A 23,613-nucleotide genomic window follows, 5' to 3' on the forward strand; every position below is an offset into this window, starting at 1 on the left:
GTACATGGAACGGGGCCCTGCTCTACCAACCACCAGTCTGTTGTTATTCCATCATTTATTTTCTTTGTTGACAAACCCTGGCAGTATGTGGACACTGTCTTCACTCACAGCAGGTTACAGGACTAGGGCTGCACGATTAATCGATTTTTTTTATCGAAATCGCGATTTGGAATGATGCAATTATCAAATCGCAAAAAATTAAATAAAATCGCAATACTTTTTCTTTTTTTACTTTTTTTTTTTTTCTTTTTTTAACCAGGAACTCCCATTGAGATACAAGATCGGTTTGGGAGAGGGAGGTAAGGGGTTTTAGATTGTGTGTTGTGAAGTTTAGACTTCAGAGAGGGAGAGGAAAGTACAGAAAAAAAGGTACAGTTGGGTACCGGTATCGATTCCCAGGTAAAAAGAAACATTTTCAGGATCGGTGTCCCGAACAGACCCACAGCGTAGGCCAGATGCAAGCCGCATTTTACAATAAACCTTTGTGGGGCTGCTTAAAAAAAAAGTATAATCGCAAATTTAATCGCAATCGCAATATCTGTCAGAAAAATCGCAATTACATTATTTCCCAAAATCGTGCAGCCCTATACAGGACCAAGTAGTGCTAGTAGTGCAGCCCTTCATCAAATTAATCTTCAGTTGACTGGTGACCTTCTTCCAGATAACTGCAATGTGCACAACCCCATCATCCCACTCCCAGACTGTAATTACAGTAAAGTCTTATCAGGAAAATGAATGCGAAGAGGCCTCTGCCTCATACACTACTGAAAGTGTGGGATGAGGGGGCAATGGCCTGAGAACAGCAACTCGGATGGGTTAAAACTTCCCCTCCCCCAACTACCCTCTTCCTCGCTTCCTCGTTCTTTAAAATAGCCATGGATGTATAGTGCTGTAGCCACAGTCAACTTCAATACACAGGAAGTTTCAATGTCCTGTTGTTACATATCTTGAGAAAAGGGGGTTACCAGGATGGGGTTAGTGGGGGAGTACAGCATCGACAGTGGTTGGTTGGTGTGTGTGGGGGGGTGGGGGTTTGGGCACAGGAAATGCTGTGTATCGTCTTCCAGCTGTGACCTCGGGACTCAGCTGATGTCATGGGCTGTGTGATGTAGGCGACATGGGAAACGACTGTGGACAGGAGCGTTTGAGGCCGGATATGAATGGGTCTCTCTGTGGAAGAACAGTGGGTGGATGGTCTTTAGCTCTAAACCATCTTGAGTTTGTCTCGTGCAATGTTTCCAGACATAAGCCCACAGTAATGGCCAGGAAACACTACAGGGAATTGTTGATTCATTTCCACTTCTTCGTGGACTGGACTGTCTTGTCTTTCTATCAGATTATTGTGGAGGGTATTGTTGATGAAGATGTAGCAATATTTTACATGCAATTTGGAAAATATGTATCTTCTAGGTTATTCAAATCGCCCGTAGCCTCAGTATGTATCTTCTTTGTTATTGAAAACTGGTAAACTATAATCTGTGAAATGCTATTGCTATCTGAATTTCATTCAATGGTACAAGTGTATGCACCATTGCTAGATTGTGCATCTCGTTACAGGCACAGAAACAGCCTGTTCAGAACGGGGCGACAGTGGCTCAGGAGGTAGAGCAGTCGTCTGACAATCCGGAGGTTCCCGGTTCGATTCCCGCTCCTCCCGGGCAGCGTGTCGATGTGTCCTTGAGCAAGACACTTAACCCCTAATTGCTCCCAATGAGCAGGTTGGCACCTTGCATGGTTGCCTCCGCCGTCGGTGTGTGAATGTGTGAGTGAATGGGTAAAATGTGAGTAACAAAAATTGTAAAGCGCTTTGGATAAAAGCTATATAAAAAATGTAAAAAGCAGCCAACAGGACTGAAACAGAGGGATATGGAGGCTGATACAATGCATAATCTGAGTGGGGGGGTTCAGCAAAAGACATCAAAGACATGTTTAGGGAGCCTTGTTACGTAATTAGCATAATCGTATTGTGCACATTGGTAATAGATGTGGTTGTAATAATACTACCTTTTGTCAGTTAGGTGTTTTGGATAAACAAACAAAAAACACTGATATTGTCATCTCTTGGTATTTCAAAGAAACAGCCAACATTAGCATAAACCTCTCACGCATGTTGTTTGTGGTTCTTTCAGCATTACACTGGCTTTGTCTGTGGTCGACACAAGCTCTTTACCTTGAAGGCAGGGGGGTTTGAATTTTGAGGCAGCAGTTTAAAAAGAAAAAAGGAAAAATCCCTAGCCAAAACTAGCTTATTCAAGAGATTTATTAGTCACATACATACACGAGACATGTAGTCGAATGAAGGTGGCCATGCCCGCATTGATTGTGCAAAAAATACAAATAATAATAGAATAGAATAGATAATAAAATAGACATGATAAAAAGTACTCAAATAAAATACAATACAATGCTAAGCTTATGAATTGAAGGTAATGAGTCCTATATACACTACTCAGTGGAGGTTTCTCTATGACAACACGTTAAACACAAATTCACTCATAATTCATAATTATTATTAATTTACATATACCTATATCTAAAAAAAAAAAAAAAAAACTATATATATATATATATATTTTTTTTTTTAATTATTATTATTATTTTTTTTTATTATAAATGTTTTCCTCTGTAAAAAAATGCCAGTGAATTTTTTTTTCTTCAAAAATTGCCAAAATTGACAGCTCTGAGTCTGAGCAGGCCTGCACTGCAGTATTGCCTGCAGTAATTATTCGTGAAGAAAACTTCACAGGTGTGACCCATTGTTAAATAAATAATAAATAACAGCGAATCAAAATAGGCTATTAACTTCATCTAAGAACGGTCTGTGCAGTTAAACTCTTGCCATTGAATGGAGGATTGATTGATTGACAGCCCTTGACATCCAATACACGGAGGTTGAATATGATTGGCAGCCTTGCAAATCCAATCAGAGATTTCTGCATTGCAAAGTCAAAATGGGTCCAGCTGCATGTGAGGAGGATAGGTTTAGCTCGGGCCAATCTCAAGTTTCTCAAGTTTCTTTATTAGTTGTCATACAGAAGTACAGAATACTTTTATACAAAATGTAACATAAAGAAGCATTTTGTATAAAAGTATTCTGTACTTCTGTATGACAACTAATAAAGAAACTTGAGAAACTTGAGATTGGCCCGAGCTAAACCTATCCTCCTCACATGTAGCTGGACCCATTTTGACTATGTGAAAGTTGAGACTATGAGAAAGTTGTTGTTTAGTAGTTAGTAAGCTGTACAGCTATAACAAGTCAGGCTAAATTAAACTTTGCGCCAACATTAGGACCGAAGTATAAACCAGCAACTGAGCAACATGAAGAAGTGGATTTATGCATCTGGATCAGAAAAAACGTTGTGGATGAAAAAGTAAGTAGGCTACAGTGCTTGTATGCTAACAGTAGCTAGGCAGCTTAGCCTACATCACAATGATAATCACCAAGCTAACTTTCTGTACACACTGTAGGGCTGGGCAATTAATCGAAACAGAATCGCGATATCGATTCATAGACCTATGCAATCTAATTTCTAAGTTATGACTATTTTCTTTTATTAAAAAAAACGTTTTTTTTTTTTTTTTTTTTTTTTTTATTATTATTTTATCTGGGTTGAACATGATTTGTGGAACTCCCTCTGGTGTTGTGGTCGTGGTATTCACTGACCTTTGGGAAGTATTTCGACATGCACATGGGTATCTTAGTGGTGTAGTGTATCTTGTAGACCAGGCCCATTGCAAGTTGCTGTACTCTGTCGTCTACTCTAAGCCATCCTAGGTTGTCAAAGTGGACAGTATGAGGTGGGTTTTAGGAGTAAGGTCAAGCAGTAGTCTGACCAGTTTGTTTTGTGATGTTTGTAATCTTGTTTTTAATGCCTTTGAGGTGCTTTGGTACCATGAGGTGCAAGCATAGTCGTAGTACCCTTGAATGAGTGCTCCTGTTAGAGTCTTCAAGGTATTCTTGTTTACCAGAGAGGAGATCCGGTACAGGAATCTAGTTCGTTGATTGACTTAGTTTTATTACATTGGATCCCATTTTGTCACAGGAAAGATTTGCCTCTATAGGATGGAACCCAGGTAGGTAATTTCATCTTTCCTTTTAAGATAAGATAAGATATTCCTTTATTGATCCCCTTGGGGAAATTCAGGCATCATAGCAGCATGGGGGAAGGGGGGGGGGGGGTACAGGTAGTGAAAACAACACAAGCAGTGTAAACAAATAGGTCAATATAATTTACTATCTAACTAACTGAAATATACATTATTCATTATTTGATCTGGTCAGGTGCGCTGTCACCTAAAATGTTTTGATCTGATCAGGTGCGCTGTCACCTAATATGATTTCATCTGGTCAGGTGCGCTGTCACCTAATATGTTTTCATCTGGTCAGGTCCGCTGTCACCTAATGTTAATATGTTTTCATCTGTGTCCACTGACCACTGACACACAGTGGGGGATGTTTTAAAAATATTATTTAATATATAATATAATATAATAATTTGTGCTTCACCTAAAAATTTGGTCAGCAGCCTCCACTGAAACTACTATACAATATACTATACAATATACAGTTATGCTATATATAACTATACTATACTAACTAGGGCTGACCTCGATTAGTCGAATAGTCTACTAATCGATCGAAAGGAGCCGTAGTCGACTGCCAACCTCTTAGTCGAATGCAAAAAGAAATAATATAATTTTTTTTATCATTCTTTCCAAAAGCAAAGAGGTCTAGAAGCGTGGCTAACGCTAATGACGCGCATACTGTACCAGTGAGGCTAACTGCCTAAGAAAACAGGCACAGAGGCACTGAAAGAGGATTTTACCCGTCTAATGAACACACTGACTAGACAAATATCAAGATGTATCCATCAGTGGACCAATTGCATGCTTTCGCAGAGGACAAGAAGCCTTCAGTGGACTCCTTCAGACATTAACACATTGGGGACGGACCACGAGTTTATACGGGTTTCGAATCCATGCGTTGTGGACAGAATCACGTATATAGCCGTGGCAAGTTGTTATTGCTTTTATTCCATTTTAATAACCGTCTGTGAATTCGAGAAGATGCAATACCGGCCAGATCCTCTTAGGGGCGCTATCGCGCTACTGCAATGTGCCCTGTGGGCGAACGGATCACTTATTTTTTTCCTTTCAATGGAGATTTTTAGTAGCCGGATTCTGAATCAGCATCCTGTACCGTGGATTACGTTTCGAATCGCATATTTCACCATGCAATAAGGGGATTTATCATCAGCCAATGGACATATCGATCTACCAGATGCCGATCGATAACGGGGAAATGCTCGGGGGTATCCCACCGGCTCATGGTAAGATCTTTTTCATGTAAATTACATACTGATCAGAGCTTGCTATGATACGAAACCAGCCGATCAGCGTATGTGGCTAGTTACACGAACACTGTTATTGGTAATCAATAATAATAAACGACGTCCCCTGCCCCCCCCCCCCCGTTCATGCATACATGCTTTGGGACAGTCCCGATGATATGCAGTTTTAGTTATTTTTTTAGCATCTGTAAAACGGAAATGCCGTTGGATATAACGTTAGCAGCTATTAGCCATTTATCTAGCCTCCCAGAAAATATCCTAGCCCAAATCCGCTATAAAGCTTATATTCACGGCGCTATAAAATGAGAACCTATGGATGCATTTATTTTTTCTTTAAGCCATTTTGAAGGGACGGTTTATGAACTCAATTGACAATGAGAATGGACAGATAGCAATACTATAAAGTATAGATTTAGCTCTACAAAAACCCACATATTTGTTTACAAAAGCTGGTCCTCAACCATTATATTAGACTCAACCCAGTGGTCGCGAAAGTGTTAAGCACCCCCCAAAGCCCAAATGGAATGGTCCGGGGAAAAAATATATATAATTATTATTATTATTATTATATATATTTTTTTTTATAGTCGTCTATTAGTCGGTGTGTGTGTGTGTGTGTGTGTGTGTGTGTGTGTGTGTGTGTGTGTGTGTGTGTGTGTGTGTGTGTGTGTGTGTGTGTGTGTGTGTGTGTGTGTGTGTGTGTGTGTGTGTGTGTGTGTGTGTGTGTGTGTGTGTGTGTGTGTGCGTGCGTGCGTGGAGAGATCAGTGTTCTGATGGCATGGGGGAAGAAGCTGAGTCTGAGGTCGCTTTCACACAGGGGCTGTTTGGGCCGGACTATCGGACCAGAAGTCGATAGTCCGGTTTTTCGGGTTTGTGTGAATGCGCAGTCGAACTCGGTCCGCGGACCAAACACGCGAACTTGGTCCTCCAAAAAACATAGGTCTCGGTTCGCCTTCATCGGACCAAACGCGGACCAAACGTAGTCAGTCAGGCATCTTGGGTAGAAGGAACACTGCAGCTTATTATTATTAATACCGCGCGCAGCACACTGCATCTATCTATCTATCTATATATCTAAACTGTGCATCTTGGGTAGAAGAAAGAAGAAAAAAACACTGCTTATTATTACCATGGCGTGCGGCATTACAAGCACACTGTAAACATGTCTCGTGGACAGACTTGGGTGATCCGCTGATCTGGAGTCAGACATGGCTCGCAGTCCACACACACAGACACACACACGCGTGCGCGCGCACACACGGGCTCGCAGCCACACACACACATTTCCACTCTCTATCAATGCCACGCCTCTGCTACTATCACTGCTACGCAGTTTGTGTATTTCCGCATTTCACTTCCTGAAGGGGAGGGATTTCCACTCTCCATTGTGTCCAATAGACGAGCGCCCTTTTCGACCGCGTGACATTGTTCAGAAAGTTCGGTGCGCTTGACAAATTGCTATGTGAATGCAGACGAACCAAATGAAGAATGCAACAATGTTGCAACTTCACCACCAGAACCGCACAGAGTCCACCAAAACTATATGTGAAAGCACCCTAAGTCTCTCTGTTCTTGCTGCAGGAGGCGCTTGCCTGACCGCAGAAGCTTGAACAGGCTATTGTTGGGGTGGTGAGGGTCCTTTATTATTCTGCGGGCTCTGGATTTGCACGTCCTGTTGTATACAGTAAGTCCTGCAGGGGTGGTAGTGCAATACCTGTAGTACGCTCTGCTGAGCGCACTACTCTCTGTAGAGCCTTCCTGTCTAGAGCCTTCTTGTCCTGGGCAGTGCAGTTGCCAAACCAGGCAGTGATGTTCCCACTCAGGATGCTCTCCACAGCCCCAGAGTAGAAGGACTGGAGTATCTTCCCTGATACTCTAAATTTCCTGTCGTCCGCAAACTTCACTATGGAGTTGGAGCTGAACCTGGCCACACAGTCATGTGTGTACAGCGAATACAGCAGGGGGCTGAGGACACAGCCTTGGGTGGACCATATGCTCAGTGTGATTGAGATGGAGGTGTGTCCACCCACGCTGTCCACCTGGGGCCTGTCGGTCAGAAAGTCCAGGATCCAGGCGCTCGGGTGGAGTTCAGACCCAGATCAATCAACTTGTCAGTCAGTCTGGTGGGGACTATGGTATTGAAAGCTGAACTATAGTCAATGAACAGTAATCTCACATAGCCCCCCTTCTGACTGTCAAGGTGAGAAAGGGTGTTGTGCAGTACCTGGGAGACCGCGTCGTCAGTGGACCTGTTTGTCTTGTATGCAAACTGCAAAGGGTCCATGGTACTAGGGAGGGAGGCACAGATGTAATCCTTGACCAGCCTCTCAAAGCATTTCATGACCACAGAGGTGAGTGCCACCGGTCTGTAGTCATTCAGCTCAGGCCCCCCAAAAAGGACGTTAACAATTGTGAAGTCTGTTGACCAAAATATGTAGTGAGAAGTTATCATTGGTCCGAAGTTACAAACAACAATTGATCATCACTGGTGGTCTGACATAAACTTTTCTCAGGCTTGCACTAGCTTGAGAGAAAGGAGGAAAAGCAACTATTTCTGCACATTGAGGTTATAGGGGCCTGTAAGCAGTTCAATGGAGTTGCCAGTTCAATCCATTTGACAGCCTGCAGTCCTCCCACCTGACTTCAGCTGCTCACTCATATTCATCTTCCTACAGGAAACTGTGGCTTTTCATTTCTTCTCCAGATGTGCTGCCTCAGCAGAACGGAGCATACAGTAGGTGGTGGAAGTGTTTCTAGAAGCAACTGATATTGTACTCCTGCCCACCCAACACCTCCATAATGAAGACTAGTGGCAAGGAACGAACGCCAGGTCACACAAGTGTTCCCAGTAGCAGCCCCTTGTAACCCTTTGTTAGGCTGTTGTATCGATTTACCGTAGTATTTCAGAGATACGTGCTTCCAGCTAAGGAACCAGGGATCTGATCAATTTAAAGGTCCCCTATCTTATAAATGGCCTTTTCCAGTGGTTTGCATTGTTTTCTAGCAATGTGGGGTTGTACCAACACTGACTAGATGTGAAATGTCTACCCATGCAGTCCCATTCCTCCAGTTCAGCTGAGACAAGAACCTCCCCCACTAAACCAAGCCATTCTGAATTTACGTCAATCTGTGACGTGTAAGAATTCTTAACTGTGATTGGAGGAGTTAGCGTAACGTTGAGTAAGTATGAGCAAAACCAAGCGAGTGGAAATAATGCGGAAGCTGTTTCCCTGTCAGTCAGCACTTCCTCAAAAGTGTTGAGAGAGAGAGAGACTCATACACGTGCGGTGCGAGTCTCGGAGTGCACTGCATTGAGAGAGAGGGAGAGACTTGCGCTGCAAACTCTCACGCGCGGCGCGAGTCCTGAACAACAGCGTGTAGTCCAAAAACTGCCACTGCCCAATATCATTCAGCTCCGAGTCTCTCTCTCTCTCTCTCTCTCTCTCTCTCTCTCTGCCAGTGCAGATGGGTGACTGTCACTCAAAGCACATTGCGAGTATGGGCGGAGCCCAGCCAAAAACAGCTTGGACTTTGCAAGGGGAGAAAGTGGTCCACCAAAAATACAAAACAATGAATTGTATTGAAAAGAAACTTGAAGATGTGTTCCATAGACTCACAGGAATTGTGTAAAATTGCCCAAATAGTGAAAAATAAAGCAAATTATGGGACCTTTAACTTTTCACTAACTCAGGTCTAAAAGGCAGTGTACTGCAGAAACGCACATCCAGATACACACTAGGTGCCAGGCTGTCGGATCAATACAAACAATGCACTTTCTCACAAAAGAACAGTGATATAGGGGGCGGCTGGGTAGCGCAATGGAGAATGCACTCGCCTACCACCGCAGAGACTCTGGGATCGAGGCGCCTGTTAAGCAGGGAGGGGATCGGGGGGGAAATAGCGTGAACCTCTGCACGCGTTACATTCCCCCAGTGAGAGTCCTCGCTGTCAGGTGAAAAGAAGCGGCTGGCTGACTCCACATGTATCGGAGGAGACATGTGGTAGTTCTACACCCTCCCTAGGCCGACAGTGGGGCAATGCGCGCAACGACCAGGAAGGGAATTGGCATAATGACTAAATTGGGATGGGAGCAAAAAAACTAAATACAGAAAAAGTGAGAACAAAAAAATTATAAAATAGAATATGCAAGTAATGTATTATTTTCACTTGCCATTTTGAGCTCAATTTGAAACAATTTAACATGTGGAGGTTGATTTGGGTGATTTTGATTTTAGAATGTCAACTGCTGCAAGAAATGACAATAGCAAGTGCCTACACACGATTATTTCCTTCACTGGATGCTTGGTAGGTTCTGAGCGGAATAACTTATCTTTTGATGGAGAGGTTTGGGAACCCCTGTAATAGGCTGTTGTGTAGTGTGTGTCAGAAATACAACTCTATTCTAAATCCCCCCACCTACCACCTACCACCTATGTTAACCACATGCTACATTTTCAGCTATACGTTTCTAAAAGGATCTACATGATGCTATTGTAAATGAATTGGAGCCTGGTGGTTTTGAATTTACTGCCTTGTATGCTGATACCAAGTCCCCCAAGCACTTTCTTCTTTCTGCAGCAGACCTTGGCTAACTTGCTACTGCTACTAGCCAACTGGATCTACAGTATATAGTTGCAGGCAATTGGAAAAACAATGCAAATCTAATCAGATTCCTTGGTTTCAGGGTGTCCGACCAACCACCTCCAGATGATAACAGACCCCTGAATCGCTTGAAATTAATCACATAATTATAGAATATGAAAAAGGGTAGAAGTACATGATTCAGGGGCCTGGCTTGTGATGCTACTGTACCACAGTAAAGGAAGTGCAATGTTACCTGTGAGGAAATGAGCAGCGGAGGCCATTTCACAGCCGATCAACCGTGATGCAACCAACCATGTAATACTTGAATCAATTACTAACGGGTAGGTCTGAGTCGCTGGGGAACTCACCGCGCCTTTTTGTTTGTCTCCTGTTCAAAACATGTATTTTTGCAACAAGAGTTCTGCTTTGTCATCCTTTTGTACAAGATGGTGCTAAAGATGGTCACCATAATGCTCATGTGAGGGAGAGACTGAGGCCGACCAAACACTGCCTTTCTCTGTCATCAATAGAAACCTTGCCAGCATTCATACTGTTCGGCACCTGATGCTGAAAGTTCATCCAGAGTTCAGTGGCAAACTTTTGTGCAAACTTGCTCATGAATAACTGGCAAAGAAAGATGCATTTCAAGATGTTCCTTTTTGCTCTGCAGTCTGTTCATTGTGCTGTACAGTAATTGGGTTGCTTTTGCATAAATTCTGCATAAACATTTACATTTACATTTACATTTAGTCATTTAGCTGACGCTTTTATCCAAAGCGACTTACAAGTTCTGTACGACAAGCCATCAGGAAGGGCACAACTCTATCAGCTGAGCAACAATGTTCATCAAAGTGTTGAGTGCTACAGTGTAGGTTAGTTTATTAGGACAAGTGCATGAGAGTACGGTTAGTTAGGGTTCGATTTTTTTTTTTTTTTTTTTTTTTTTTTTCAGATAATGGTTGAAGAAGTGCGTCTTTAGTCGACGGCGAAAGATTGGACGTGATTTGGCTGTCCTAACTGGGGTGGGTAGTTCATTCCACCATTGTGGGGCAAGGACTGAGAATAGGCGACTTCTCTTTGATGACCCTCCCGGAGCTTGGATAGGAGTAGGTCTGAGGCGGCCAGAAGATGCAGAGCGTAGGGGTCTTGAGGGTGTGTAGTTAGAGACCATTGACCGGAGGTAGGCGGGAGCGGTTCCCTTTGCCGCACGGTATGCTAGGTCGAGGGCCTTGAAGCGGATTCGTGCAGCAATGGGGAGCCAGTGCAGGTCCCTAAGAAGTGGGGTGACATGGGCCGACTTCGGTAGGTTTGAGATCAGGCGGGCCGCTGCGTTCTGAATGAGTTGAAGAGGCTTAGTGGCAGTGGCCGGGAGGCCAGCGAGCAGTGCATTGCAGTAGTCGAGGCGGGAGATGACTGTTGATTGGACGAGGAGTTGGGTGGCTTCTTTTGTCAGGAAGGGGCGGATCCTTCTGACGTTGCTCAGGAGGAATTGGCAGGTTCTGGTCGTTGCTGCGATGTGAGCAGAGAAGTTCAACTGGTCGTCGAGGACAACACCAAGGTTCTTGGCGGTCGGGGACGCAGTCACAGCTGCATTCTCGACTGTGATTGAAAGGTCGGTTAGGGGGGAGGATTTGGCCGGCAGGTGGAGCAATTCTGTTTTGCTTAGGTTCAGTTTGAGGTGGTTGGACGTCATCCAGGCGGAGATGTCGGACAGACAGGCCGAGATCCGCTCAGAGACGTGGATATCTGAGGGAGGGAAGGAGAGGAAGAGTTGAGTATCGTCGGCATAACAATGGTAGGAGAAGCCATGAGACGTGATAATGTTACCCAGTGATTTAGTGTAGAGGGAGAAGAGAAGGGGTCCTAAAACCGAGCCCTGGGGGACACCCGTCCGCAGGGGGGCGGGTGGCCGACAGGGTCCCTCTCCATGACACTTGGTAGGAGCGGTCATTGAGGTATGATGACAGCCATGTCAGCGCAGAGCCAGCCACTCCCATTCCTGCGAGGGCCGCAAGGAGGATCTGGTGGTTGACTGTGTCGAAGGCTGCAGATAGATCTAGGAGAATCAGGACAGAGGAGAGGCCTTTCGCTTTTGCTAAGTGAAGTGCCTCTGTGACCGCAATGAGGGCTGTCTCTGTGGAGTGACCAGTCCTGAAGCCTGACTGATTAGGGTCTAGGAGGTCGTTCTGTAAGAGATAAGCAGTAAGTTGGTTGGATACAGCACGTTCAAGTGTTTTAGAAAGGAAGGAGAGAAGAGAGACAGGACGGTAGTTGCCTATGACGGTAGGGTTCAGGGTTGGTTTTTTTATGAGCGGCGTGACTCTGGCTTGTTTTAGGGAGGTGGGGACCACCCCCGAGTTGAGTGAGGAGTTGATGGTTGCAGTTAGGAATGGGAGGATGTCTGGTGCTATGGTCTGGAGGAGTGGGGAGGGTAGCTGGTCCAGCTGGCAAGTAGTCGGACGGTTCGACGTTACCAGTGTCAGGGTCTCTGCTTCTGTAATGGGAGAGAAAGATGACAGAGTGAAGGATGAGGTTCTCGATTCAGCATTTGGAATGGGTGGGGGTTGGGAGAAGGAGCTGCGGATGTTCTCCACTTTTTCCTCAAAGAAGATCGCAAAGTCTTCGGCAGAGAAAGATGAGGGAGGGGGGGGTGGGGGGGGAGTGAGGATGGAGGACATGGTAGCATGCAGTTTGCGAAGATTCTTGGCAGAGGCCTCGATCCTATGGTGGAAGAAAGAAGCTTTGGCATTAGTGATGGTTTTGGAGAATGTTAACATCTGCCCTGACGACATACTCTGTCTCTGCACATCCCTGTAAAAGTACCAGGTTCATACTGTGTACTTTCTTGCTAGATGATTATGGGAATATCAGTAGCCTGCTCTGTATTACATAGTGTTGGGAAAGTTCACTTTCTACATGAACTAGTTCAGTTCACAGTTAAAACATTTTTAAATTAACTAGTTCAGTCCATAGTTCAAAATTCAAAATTTTTAACTAAAGTTCATCGTTTCAAAAATGAACTAATTTATAGTTTATAGTTCTTTTTTCAATACGTTGCTGCGAGCTATTATTTTTCAAATGTATTGCCACAACCCATACTGTAATAGAATCACAAAATACTGGCATTTCCATAACGCTTTGCTGCCGCCCATTCAGTCCACACTAGTAGCAGCTGCAGCTTTCATCTCTACAGTATATTTTCAAAAACATGAGGAAAAACGTGCTGCTTGAATGGTCTTTATTAAGTATAATAATCTAAATATACTTAAAGTACCAAAAGTGAAAGTAGTCATTGTGCAAACATATAAACATGTGCCGACATAACTCTGTACTAACACAACACAAGGTAGGAACCAGGCTGAGGTATGAAACTAAGGTTGTACCTCAAAGTTCAATATTCAAAGTGCAAAACATTTACTGACTTTAACTAAAACTCTTTTAAATGCTCATACACCGACGTCGTAGAGTCTGACTCTGAGCGAGTGCAGAGCCTTCTAAAAGTGCGAGTGCTGCTGCTATACTACCAGACTCCCCGAAGCTCCGCCCAGAGAGGTTGCCAGATTGGGTGGTTTTCCGCATTATTTTAAAGGGGAACTATCTTATAAATGGCCTTTTTCAGTGTTTAGCATTGTTTCCTAGCTATGTGGACTTATATTAATATGATCTATGTCTCTAATTCTCATATTGGCGCATTCTTCCAATTCTCCTCTCACAATATTCACCCTCACTGAACTGAGTCATCTGAAAATGTGCTGATTTGTGATGTCAGAAAGACACCGCTGCATGATAATGTTCAGGCAAGGCAGTGGTTTACCATTGTGGTTGGAGCCCAGGCTCAAATCGGCTTAAGATCTTGAGGTAGAAAAATGCTGTTTTTGAGGACTTGATTAGAAATACAAAACAATGAATTAAAAAAAATAAAAAATTACAGAGGTGTTCCATAAACTCACAGGAATTGTGTAAAAGTGCCCAAATAGTGAAAGAAATAGTAAAATAGTTCCCCTTTAAAGCCTGTTTACGGTGTGTTTTAACTGGGTTTTTGGCTGAAAGGCATATGAAATCTGGCACACGTTTGAACGCCGTTATAATATAGTGCTGAGAATGAACGCACTTTTGAACGCCGTTATACAGCGCTGAGAATGAACGCGTTCTCAATTACGTTCATTTAGGGGGAAAAACATCCGTTCAGTTCCCGTTCGCCCAAAATACGAACGCGTTCACGAACGATCGTTCATTGAACGCGTTCAGGTACATCACGCTCTCACACGTTACTACACACAGGCCACGGGTCCTGACGGCGTTAGCCCAAGGATTATAGCAACACTACTATCATCGACATCTAAGAAGGGAGATCCCCCCCTTGAACGGCCCTTCTAAGGTTTCTCCCCCTCCCCTTTTTTCCTATTGCTAGGTTTTTAGTGAGTTTTTCCTTACCTTCGCGTGGGGCATGTCTGGGAGTGTTGCATTCATTTATTCATTTTACATTTTATTTTGGACTTCATGGTGTTTTTGTTTTGTTCTTGATTTATTGTGATGTTTATTCTTGACTTGTTTAAAGAAGACGTGTCCGGCCCGTGGGGACATTAACGTGTGTTGTCTGGCCTTACAAATACATTTGATTTGATTTGATTTACTCAAAGCCTGTGCCTCTCAGCTGTGTTATGTGCTCCATAGTTTCACTGGAAACTATGAAATTGCTTGCCAACTGCATGATCCTCAGCCATTATGATTATGCATGTACATACTGGTATAGTGGTGTTACAATGGAAAGTAAACACATGCTACAAACCAGCCAAAATAAAACCATATGATTGGTCCTAAATCTGCCACCTCAAACCCATATTGAGCCATGTCACTTCAATGAGGTGGGATGGCTCCCTGTGGAGCAGAGGATCTCCTTTCTGAAACTGGGACATATGTATAGAATGTTAAATGGATCTGCCCCCAGTTATTTATGCTCTCGTATTGTCCTGCGTGGCCAGGTCCACGGACGACAGTTACGGTCTAGGCAGCTCTCAGTTTATGAGCCTAGAAGGGGTTCCTATTCACAGAATGGCTTTCTGTCTACAGCCTACCGGCTGTGGAACTCTCTGCCCAGGGCCATCCAAACCGCCCCCACTATTGCTGTCTTCAAGAGGGCTGTGGACTGTGGAGCGACATCTGCAACAATAGGTTGCAGTGGGTGCTTGGCCACCACTCTTGAAGAACAGGAACATGACATGATGTAATGAGGCTCTTTAAAAAAAAATCTATTTTATCTACTTGTTTTATCTATCTTATCTTCTTAACTCTTTCTTTGTGATTTATTGTATTCTTCTTGGGACCATGTTGGAAACAAGTCGACAGACTTTCACATGTTATCCTTGTACCCCTTGTTTTTATACTTTTGTATAAATTGTATGTACTAAATAAAAAACCAATCAATCAATCAATATGAGCCTGAGGCTGTGTAACGGAGGTACCGCAGTCTATCCACAGTCACGTGGTACAAGTAGTTCGGTGGCTGTGGATGTTAAGCGGTACTGCAAGTAAACTCACTCCCCAGAGGCATCCAAACTGAGCGCTTAGGGGGATATCCTTTCTTGGCGCAGCGGTTTGTGATGTCGGCCCCGGTGCGGGCGACCGGGGTTCAACTCCCACTCAGGGCAATCCCTCAAATCGGAATTTGAAACACAACGCAGAGCAATACGAGACCGGTTACAGCTGCAGAAAACACAGTCCTGTGTGGTCCCTGACCGGTTACAGCTGCAGAAAACACAGTCCTGTGTGGTCCCTGACCGGTTACAGCTGCAGAAAACACAGTCCTGTGTGGTCCCTGACCGGTTACAGCTGCAGAGAACACAGTCCTGTGTGGTCCCGGTCCCTAAGTGCTCACGTCTCAGCACGTCCAAGGACTACAAGCCGGTGGCTCTAACCTCTCATATAATGAAGACCATGGCTTGGTCCTGGAGCGACCCCACCCGGTGATCAAACCCCACCTTGACCCACTCCAGTTCGCCTACAAGCCCCGGCTGCCCTTGGGGGGGGGGGGGGGGGGATGGGTCAAGTGCAGAGACTCAATCGCATCGGCGACCCAACAATTGCATGTGTGTGTTCCTGTGTGTTTGCCGCCCATCGCATGTGTGTCACTGCATGCCAAATAAAGACTTATCCAAAGTCCTGCATTATTATTATTATTATTATTATAAAGGATGGTGATGAGGAGGAATACCGAGCACCACTGGTTGCAGACTTCATCACATGGTGTGCAAAAGAACCATCAACAGATCAATGTGACGAAGACTAGGCAACTGGCTGTGGATCTGGGGCGGAGTATACCTGTGACCCTCATTTCCATCAGGGAGGTCGACGTGGTGGAAGATTACAAATACCTCGGAGTGCACGGAGTGACAATAAACTGAACAGGTCAAAACACGCTGAGGCACTCTACAAGAAGGGCCAGAGCTGCCTCTACTTCCTCAGAAGGCTGAGATCTTTCAACGTCTGTACAAGGATGTTGAGGATGTTCTACGAGTCGGTGGTGGCGGGCGCCTTCTTGTACACAGTGACCTGCTGGGGCAGCAGACTGAGAGCAAGGGATGCAAACAGGCTGGAAAAGCTGGTCAGGAAGGCCAGTAACGTGGTTGGGGTGGAGCTAGACTCTCTGGCGGTGGTGTCAGAGAGGAGGAGCCTTGCTAAGCTCCACGCCATCATGGACAACCCCTTCCCACTATACACGGACTTGGCTGATAGAAGGAACACATTCAGTGTTAGACTAAGACTCCCAAGATGCAACACTGAACGTCACAGGAAGTCCTTCATTCCAACAGCCATCAGACTATATAACGCCCCACTGTGCCTCACTGCCTCACTGAGCACAGAGTAACAGTACAAACTCTTGCATATATTCCTGGACTTTTAACTTTTACATCTACATTTTAAATGTTTTACTGTACATTTTACTGTATATTTTTGGCTGTATATTTTAGAATGTATATACATATTTTAGAATGTATATTCTTGACTGTATTTATATTCTTATTTGTGATTTTTTACGACCTAAATGTTTATTGTAAGCGATCTGTAGTGCTGAATTTCCCTCGGGATCAATAAAGTACTTCTATTCTATTCTATTATATTATATTCCAGTAGCCATCAGCACACATCTCAGTAATAGAAGTGTGACAGTATGTATGCAGCAATACATGAAAATATTCACATGAGTGCCCTTTGAACTGCAAGGGCATGGCCTGTTTTGTCAAGAGGCTCACGGTCTTAAAGGGATTCTTTATTAATTATATCACCTGCACGGTGATTGATTGAATGAAAATTTTATTAACAGATTGGAGAATGGGTACAATACAGTACGGCTCAATACACACAATTGTTACGGGGATGCAGACCAGAGAAAGACTTTCGTCTGACTCTTGTTACATCAGGGTCCCCCATTTTCAATTCATCATAAATTGTAAGTAAGGGTGCAATTAGCACCGTGCAATCCATTCTTTGTGGATCTATCCCAGTTTGAGACAGCACCCAGACAACAATGATGGACAACAGATCCACTGTCCTACTTACTAAAACTAAGTGAAGTAGTCAAATTAAAGGGATGCCAGTAGATTTATTTTTGTATTCCCTGCTTACTAATGATGGTGATTGCTAGAGTCTTTTCCCAGCACAATTCATGCTGTTCCTCATACTAGCTCCGGCTATTTGGCCACAAACCAATGCAAACTCAATGGGGTCAAGCTCCTGGCTGTATAACCTAACTGAATCTTACTGAAATCTACTTTGTGTGTATTGTGGAGTATGTTTCATTGAGCTTCAGTCAGAGTTTGACTTAGTATAGGTTTGTGCCTAGCCAGAGCTAGTATGAGGAACATAATGGATTGTGCTGAGAAATTATTCTACCAATCAACATCATTGGTAAATACACAATAGGTATCCAACTATCCCTTTAAAGACAGAATTGTGTGAAATAGATTTCTTCTGCAGAAATACAAATATTGGTTGTGTGAGTCACAGTCATGTGAAATTAAAATAAGTGAACGTCAGTGACGCCTGTGTTTAACAGGTCTCTCTCTATTCTATCTCTGTCTGTCTCTCTCCATCTCTCAGGCCTGATATGTCTCCGTGACCGGTTAACATTCCGGTTCTGCCAGACCCTCAGGTGGCTGGGTCGCTGCCCCCTGCCCACCGTGCGGGCACAGTGCTGCAAGACCTGCAGCCAGCGCTCCCGCGGCAATGAGCGCACATCCCATCATTGAGGTCTACTAAAGTGAACACTCAGGCCTCCAAGAGAGATTCTGCCAAAACTACTTAAATGCGCATGCAAACACACTGTTTGACTGCACTCAGACCCATGCGGTTATTATTAAGGTCACTTTCTTTCTTATTTTCTTTTTAACTCAAGTTATTATTTACCCTGGGACAGTTCAGGCAGTATTCATGAACATGCACCACTCTCTCCTAAAGCTAGAAACCAGAAAGTAAACCCTCGCATGTGTCACCTTGATACATTTATTGGAGCCCTGACTGTAGGCGCATAAAATAAAAACAAGGTTTCAATTCTGGTTCGGACCTGACAGCAACGAGAACTCACCTTCACATCGTATTATGGCTCCACAACGTCTGTGCCCCATTTACAGTCTATGGAGCAGCCCCAGAATGTGAGGGTTCTCTATGATTTCTAGTTTTAGGAGAGTGGTTAATTGTTCAAATGAGTGGCAAGCAGTATATTTGTCCATGGTGTACTCAAGCATACAATTCGTACAGATCCCCAGAATGCAGCACTGGACCTAACAATATTGCACTTGTCATTTGCACATCACACATATTTTGTGTGAAGGATGAATCATCGGTTAAAATCAATGCAGCAGTGTCCCTCCTCTCACACAAGTGGGCTTATGATTGGTAACCCACCGGGGTCCAAATGTATGAGTTTTTTTGTATTGGTGGCATTTTAGGGCATTTTCACAATTGAAATGGTTTGAATCAGAAATTAAATAGTTGGTTTTGGTTCAGTTTTATTTCACATTGGCAACTGACAAACGAACCATACTTCATAGACAAAGCCGTGGAAGTGTGAATCCTAACAAACAAAAATATTTGATTCCGGTGTTCACACCAATCCAAGCTAACCAAACCAAGGGGGTTCAATTATCCATGTGAAAGAGCAAATGTTTTTTTATAATACAGTTGTAAATATTTGTTTGCACATTCTCTTTTGATGTACTTGAGTGACATTGTATTCAATTCCAGAGAAATGCAGCTAGACGGTCGCATCTTGTGATTTCTTTTACAGAGAAGCGACAAGGGATATGGTATGACTAGCTTACTAATTTAGCATTGAGTTGTTGTTTTTTACAGAGAAGAGACAAGGGATATGGTATGACTAGCTTACTAATTTAGCGTGGAGTTGTTGTTACACATTTAGCTCAAGTGCAAGAAAACCTTGTGACTTGTACAATGCTCTCATTTGATAGCGGCAGATACTGTACAGTATAGCTACTCAACAAGAAAAAAAAATATGGTTTTGTCTTAAATGGTCCATGGGTACCCCAGTTGAATAGGGAGAAGAATCATATCTGAATGAAACTTTACACATTACATTTGGATACTAAATAAACAATATTTGATATTATGAATGGTAAATGGACTGCATTTATATAGTGCTTTCATCCCAAGCGATTTACAACTTATGCCTCACAGTCACACCGACAGCGGAGGCAACCATGCAAGGTGCCAACCTGCTCATCGGGGGCAGTTAGGGGTTAAGTGTCTTGCTCAAGGACACTTTGACACGCTGCCAGGAGGAGCTGGAGCCAGAATTTAACTGGGAACCTTCTGATTACCAGACGACTGCTATACCTCCTGAGCCACTATTGCCCCAGTATGTTAGACCTGTTATTAACATACTCAAGTTATCTAATATTTCATAAAAGTGGATCTTAAATGTTCTATTTCAATGTGAATAACAAAATATTTGGTAATTTACACAGGGCTCTTTCCAAAATGTTGTTTCTATCATGTATAGGGCAACAATTATTTGTTGCTATTTCTTTTCCACATGAAAAAGAAATGACAAAAGGGGGGGGGGGGTTGCATGAAGGCAATATGTAATGTTGAGTAAATGGCTGTATTTTCTGTAGCTTGATATACATGGTATAAGTTATATGAAACTACAGTAGTTGTAGAGGCAAAATATGTATCTCAAAATGTTCCGATCCAGACATTCACCATTTTCAACTAGGGTGCCTTGCCCTAATAATAGCTTCATACTATACTAAGATTTTCATAGCTTGTGAGATAACATATGAAGCTATTAGTATTTGACTATTAGTCAGGGTCCTTTTACGCCTTACGACTTTATGACTTACATTTTGAAGTATCACAAGGACGTTCTTTGTGTAAATAACTTGGTGCTAGAGGCTGCATGGCTTCAAACAGATTGGGGTCAGGTATTGGCAGGCCCAGTGCCTTATCTACTTGAATATCCTATAATTGAATATTATTATCATTTTAGCCACGTTATAGTATCTAGATTTAAATGTCAGTAGAATTTAACTTTATCAAATGTTTCTTTGTTAAAATGGAGTGAGTGTTTCAGTGTAGAGTCAACAACACAAGGGGAAGGCTAGCATCTTTAATTTAAATCAAGGAGATGGCTCTACGTGAATGACAATATATACATATCTATGATATTTGTGTCCTTTTTATAAAGAAATTCTCATTTGTTCTGAATTTTTTTTTTTACAGTATTCATTCAAATTGAAATAATTATAAATGTGCTGAATTGTCCTCTGGAATCTTCACTCATACAGTTTCAAAGTGACAACAATAACCCAAGTTTATTTCCTGTTGCAATGTTTGCTTATGCAATAGTTGACAGGAATTTGTGTCCAAACTGTTCCCTAGTAACAGAATTCCAGTGAGACCGTCTATATTAAAAATAATTTGTTTCATCAGGTAGGAGGGAGATGCAACCCTCATATTCGTATAAAAAATTACTATTTATTGTTAAAAGATTAATAAATAAGAAAAAGAGTATTTATACAAATATGAGTCACGCATCACTCCTTCCTGATTTACCATTACATGTCATGCTGCACCTCTCATTGCTGTTGCTAGAGGATTATTTTCTCTTCTACTAAGTTAATTTGTTTCAGAATAGTTTTTATTGTGATATACAGGTTGCAGCTCTGCCTTAGTTCATATTTCTGGCACTAAGATGCAATTGTTCATGAACGGGTCCAGCCCACTAATTTCAACTGAGCCCTTATGTTGTATTTATATACATATTTTATTGTATGATTTTGTTGAACCAATTCTTATGCTTGTTCATTTGCAAATACTGTTTATTTGACATTACAGTAGGTCACTATTTGTGTATTAGTTTAACCATTTATTGTAATGAAGAATAAATGGCAATGGCAACAGTTATTGGCGGCATGGTTCTACTCTCCCTGCTGCAAGAGAGGTTAAAGCACAACATTTTACACAGAAGATAAAGCATAGTAGTGAAACTGGGGATGTAACTCACAGTACAACACTAGGGTTATTCAGAGTAGAACTAAAGCAGGTGGAAGCTGGGGTGGGTGGGTGAAACCCTTACTTGCAGGTACAGAATGTTTGTGAATCAGTGTAGGTCGCGTGATGGAGCATCAGCTAAGAGTGTCTTGCCAGAACTTGCTTCGCGGATAATTGCTTAGAGGCTCCAAGCATGACTTACAGTACAGGCTGTACCATTCATAACCGTTCTCACTGATGTCTCAGAGAAGTCTACGACCTCTTTTATTTGGTGTTTGTATTCTGAACCAGTCCCATTTCCAACTCCATTCAAATTCAACTGTTTATAAACCATCTACTGGGTGTAACTTTTGGTGGAAATCACTTTTCTTTTTTCTTTAATCAGTAGTGCATTTTATTTTATAACATGAATGTTTCTATTTACATGTTGTATTTATACCACTCTAAATAAAGAAATGTGAAAACTAAAACCGTTCACTGCTCTTTTTATGAGGCAGAAGATGTGCCTGAGGGAGAAGTTAATCATGGATACTTACAGTAGAGGTTGAAGTCACAGATCAGATACTTTCAAGAATTATTCATGAAACACACAGACATTAAAGGGAAAAAAAAGTGACAGGACTCAGAAGTTCAGTCTTTTCCATCTAGATGTCTCTTATTTGACAGCAGGAGCTGGCAAAGTGAATTTGGATTACATTTTATTTGGTTAGTTATTTTAGTAATGTAGTTGTTAGGGCTCATTGAGAGGTATGCCAAACTTAACCCTGTGAAGCCCAAATTAAATTGACATTAGCAACTTCAGAAAAATTGCCACTGGGCTCATTCAGCACCTTCTTGAGATCAAGTGTACTAAAGATCTAAGCAAATTCATAAAGGGCAGATGATTTACATGGGTTTTTGTAGATAGTGATACAGTACTGCATTTTGCCATCCGGACACATGCAATTTGAAATATGAATATAGAATATCAGGCCTATAAATTACCTTATTATGGCCAAGTCATACATCTATGGATTGGGCCAAATCTCCCCTTTCAGAGGCATGGTTAAATTGGTCTGTAGTATACCTCGAGACACTTAAACCCCAACAGCTCCCAATGAGCAGGTTGGCGCCTTGCATGGTTGCCTCTGACATCAGTGTGTGAATGTTCTGAGGGAATGGGTGGATGTGAGGCATACGTTGTGAAGCGCTTTGGATAAAAAGCACTATATAAATGCTGTCCACATACAGTGGGCTACCTGTATTTGCTCCATCTCGCCTGGTAAATTCCTCGCTCAAGTTTAAAAAATTCAACACAAGGGCGGCTAAGTGGCGCAGTGGGCAAGGCGCTCGCCACTAGTGCAGGAGATGCTGGGTTCGAGCCCAGCTCTCGGCATTGCTACCAGCTTGGCTGGTCGTTCATACTAACACAATTGGCAGTGTTAGGGGTGGGAAAGCTGGTGGGTGGGTCCTGGTCGTTGTAAACAGCGACTCCTACAGTTCGGTCGGAGCGCCTGCTCAGCGAGGAAAAAGATCTAAGGAGGGTAGTGTGATCCTTCCACACGTTACACCCTCTCAGTGAGAGTCCGCGCTGCCAGGTGAAAAGAAGCGGGGGGGAAAGCTCCAGACAAAAAAAATTTCAACGCAAGCCAACATTGTTCGTGCCACCCAGAGTTTGCGCGTTTTAACTTTTTTTGTATGCATTAGTGCCGCCTCTAAATTTAGTTTTGCGTTGTATTTGAATGTACAGTTACAGACAGGTCTTTCTATTGTGTCTTGTTTTATAGAGAGGCCAAGTCCCTCCTCTTCCACTGGACCACCATGGGACCCTATTTCGGAAAGAATATGAATGGTAGTCAACAGCAAGAGACATTTAAATTGACAAAGTTTAATTCATGGCACAACTCAAACAGGATAAAAAAAATCACCATCGAGTCGACTACTGTAGATATTTTTTTTAAATAGGGTCCCATGGTGGGTTACGGAAGGGACAACCCCCCCACACCAGAGTGTTACTTTGATCCAAGGGCTGAGGGCTTCAATGAAAATCAAATGGAATCCAGCCAGGATCTACAGTTGATTGTTTATCACAAATAGGGTTTAAAACAATCAAGCACAAATAAGAAAAGTGGGTGGAGGTGCATCTTCTTTGATCTTCTTTGAAATGTAGTAGAGTAAAAGTATAAAT

At 42.9% G+C, this 23,613-nt stretch overlaps 1 protein-coding gene across 1 annotated transcript in view; it reads left to right on the forward strand.

Moving 5' to 3' along the window:
* The window catches only part of adamts7 (a disintegrin-like and metallopeptidase (reprolysin type) with thrombospondin type 1 motif, 7), a 447,398-nt gene extending 425,520 nt beyond the window's left edge, over positions 1–21,878 (forward strand). The window contains exon 24 of the mRNA XM_084337494.1: positions 18,036–21,878. Coding sequence (XP_084193620.1) covers positions 18,036–18,184 — 149 coding nt within the window. The 3' untranslated portion in view covers positions 18,185–21,878. The remainder of the gene's footprint in view (positions 1–18,035) is intronic.
* Positions 21,879–23,613: the final 1,735 nt, after the last annotated feature.

The sequence above is a fragment of the Notolepis coatsorum genome, assembly GCF_963971535.1.
Source record: "Notolepis coatsorum genome assembly, chromosome: 20".
NCBI lineage: Eukaryota > Metazoa > Chordata > Actinopteri > Aulopiformes > Paralepididae > Notolepis > Notolepis coatsorum.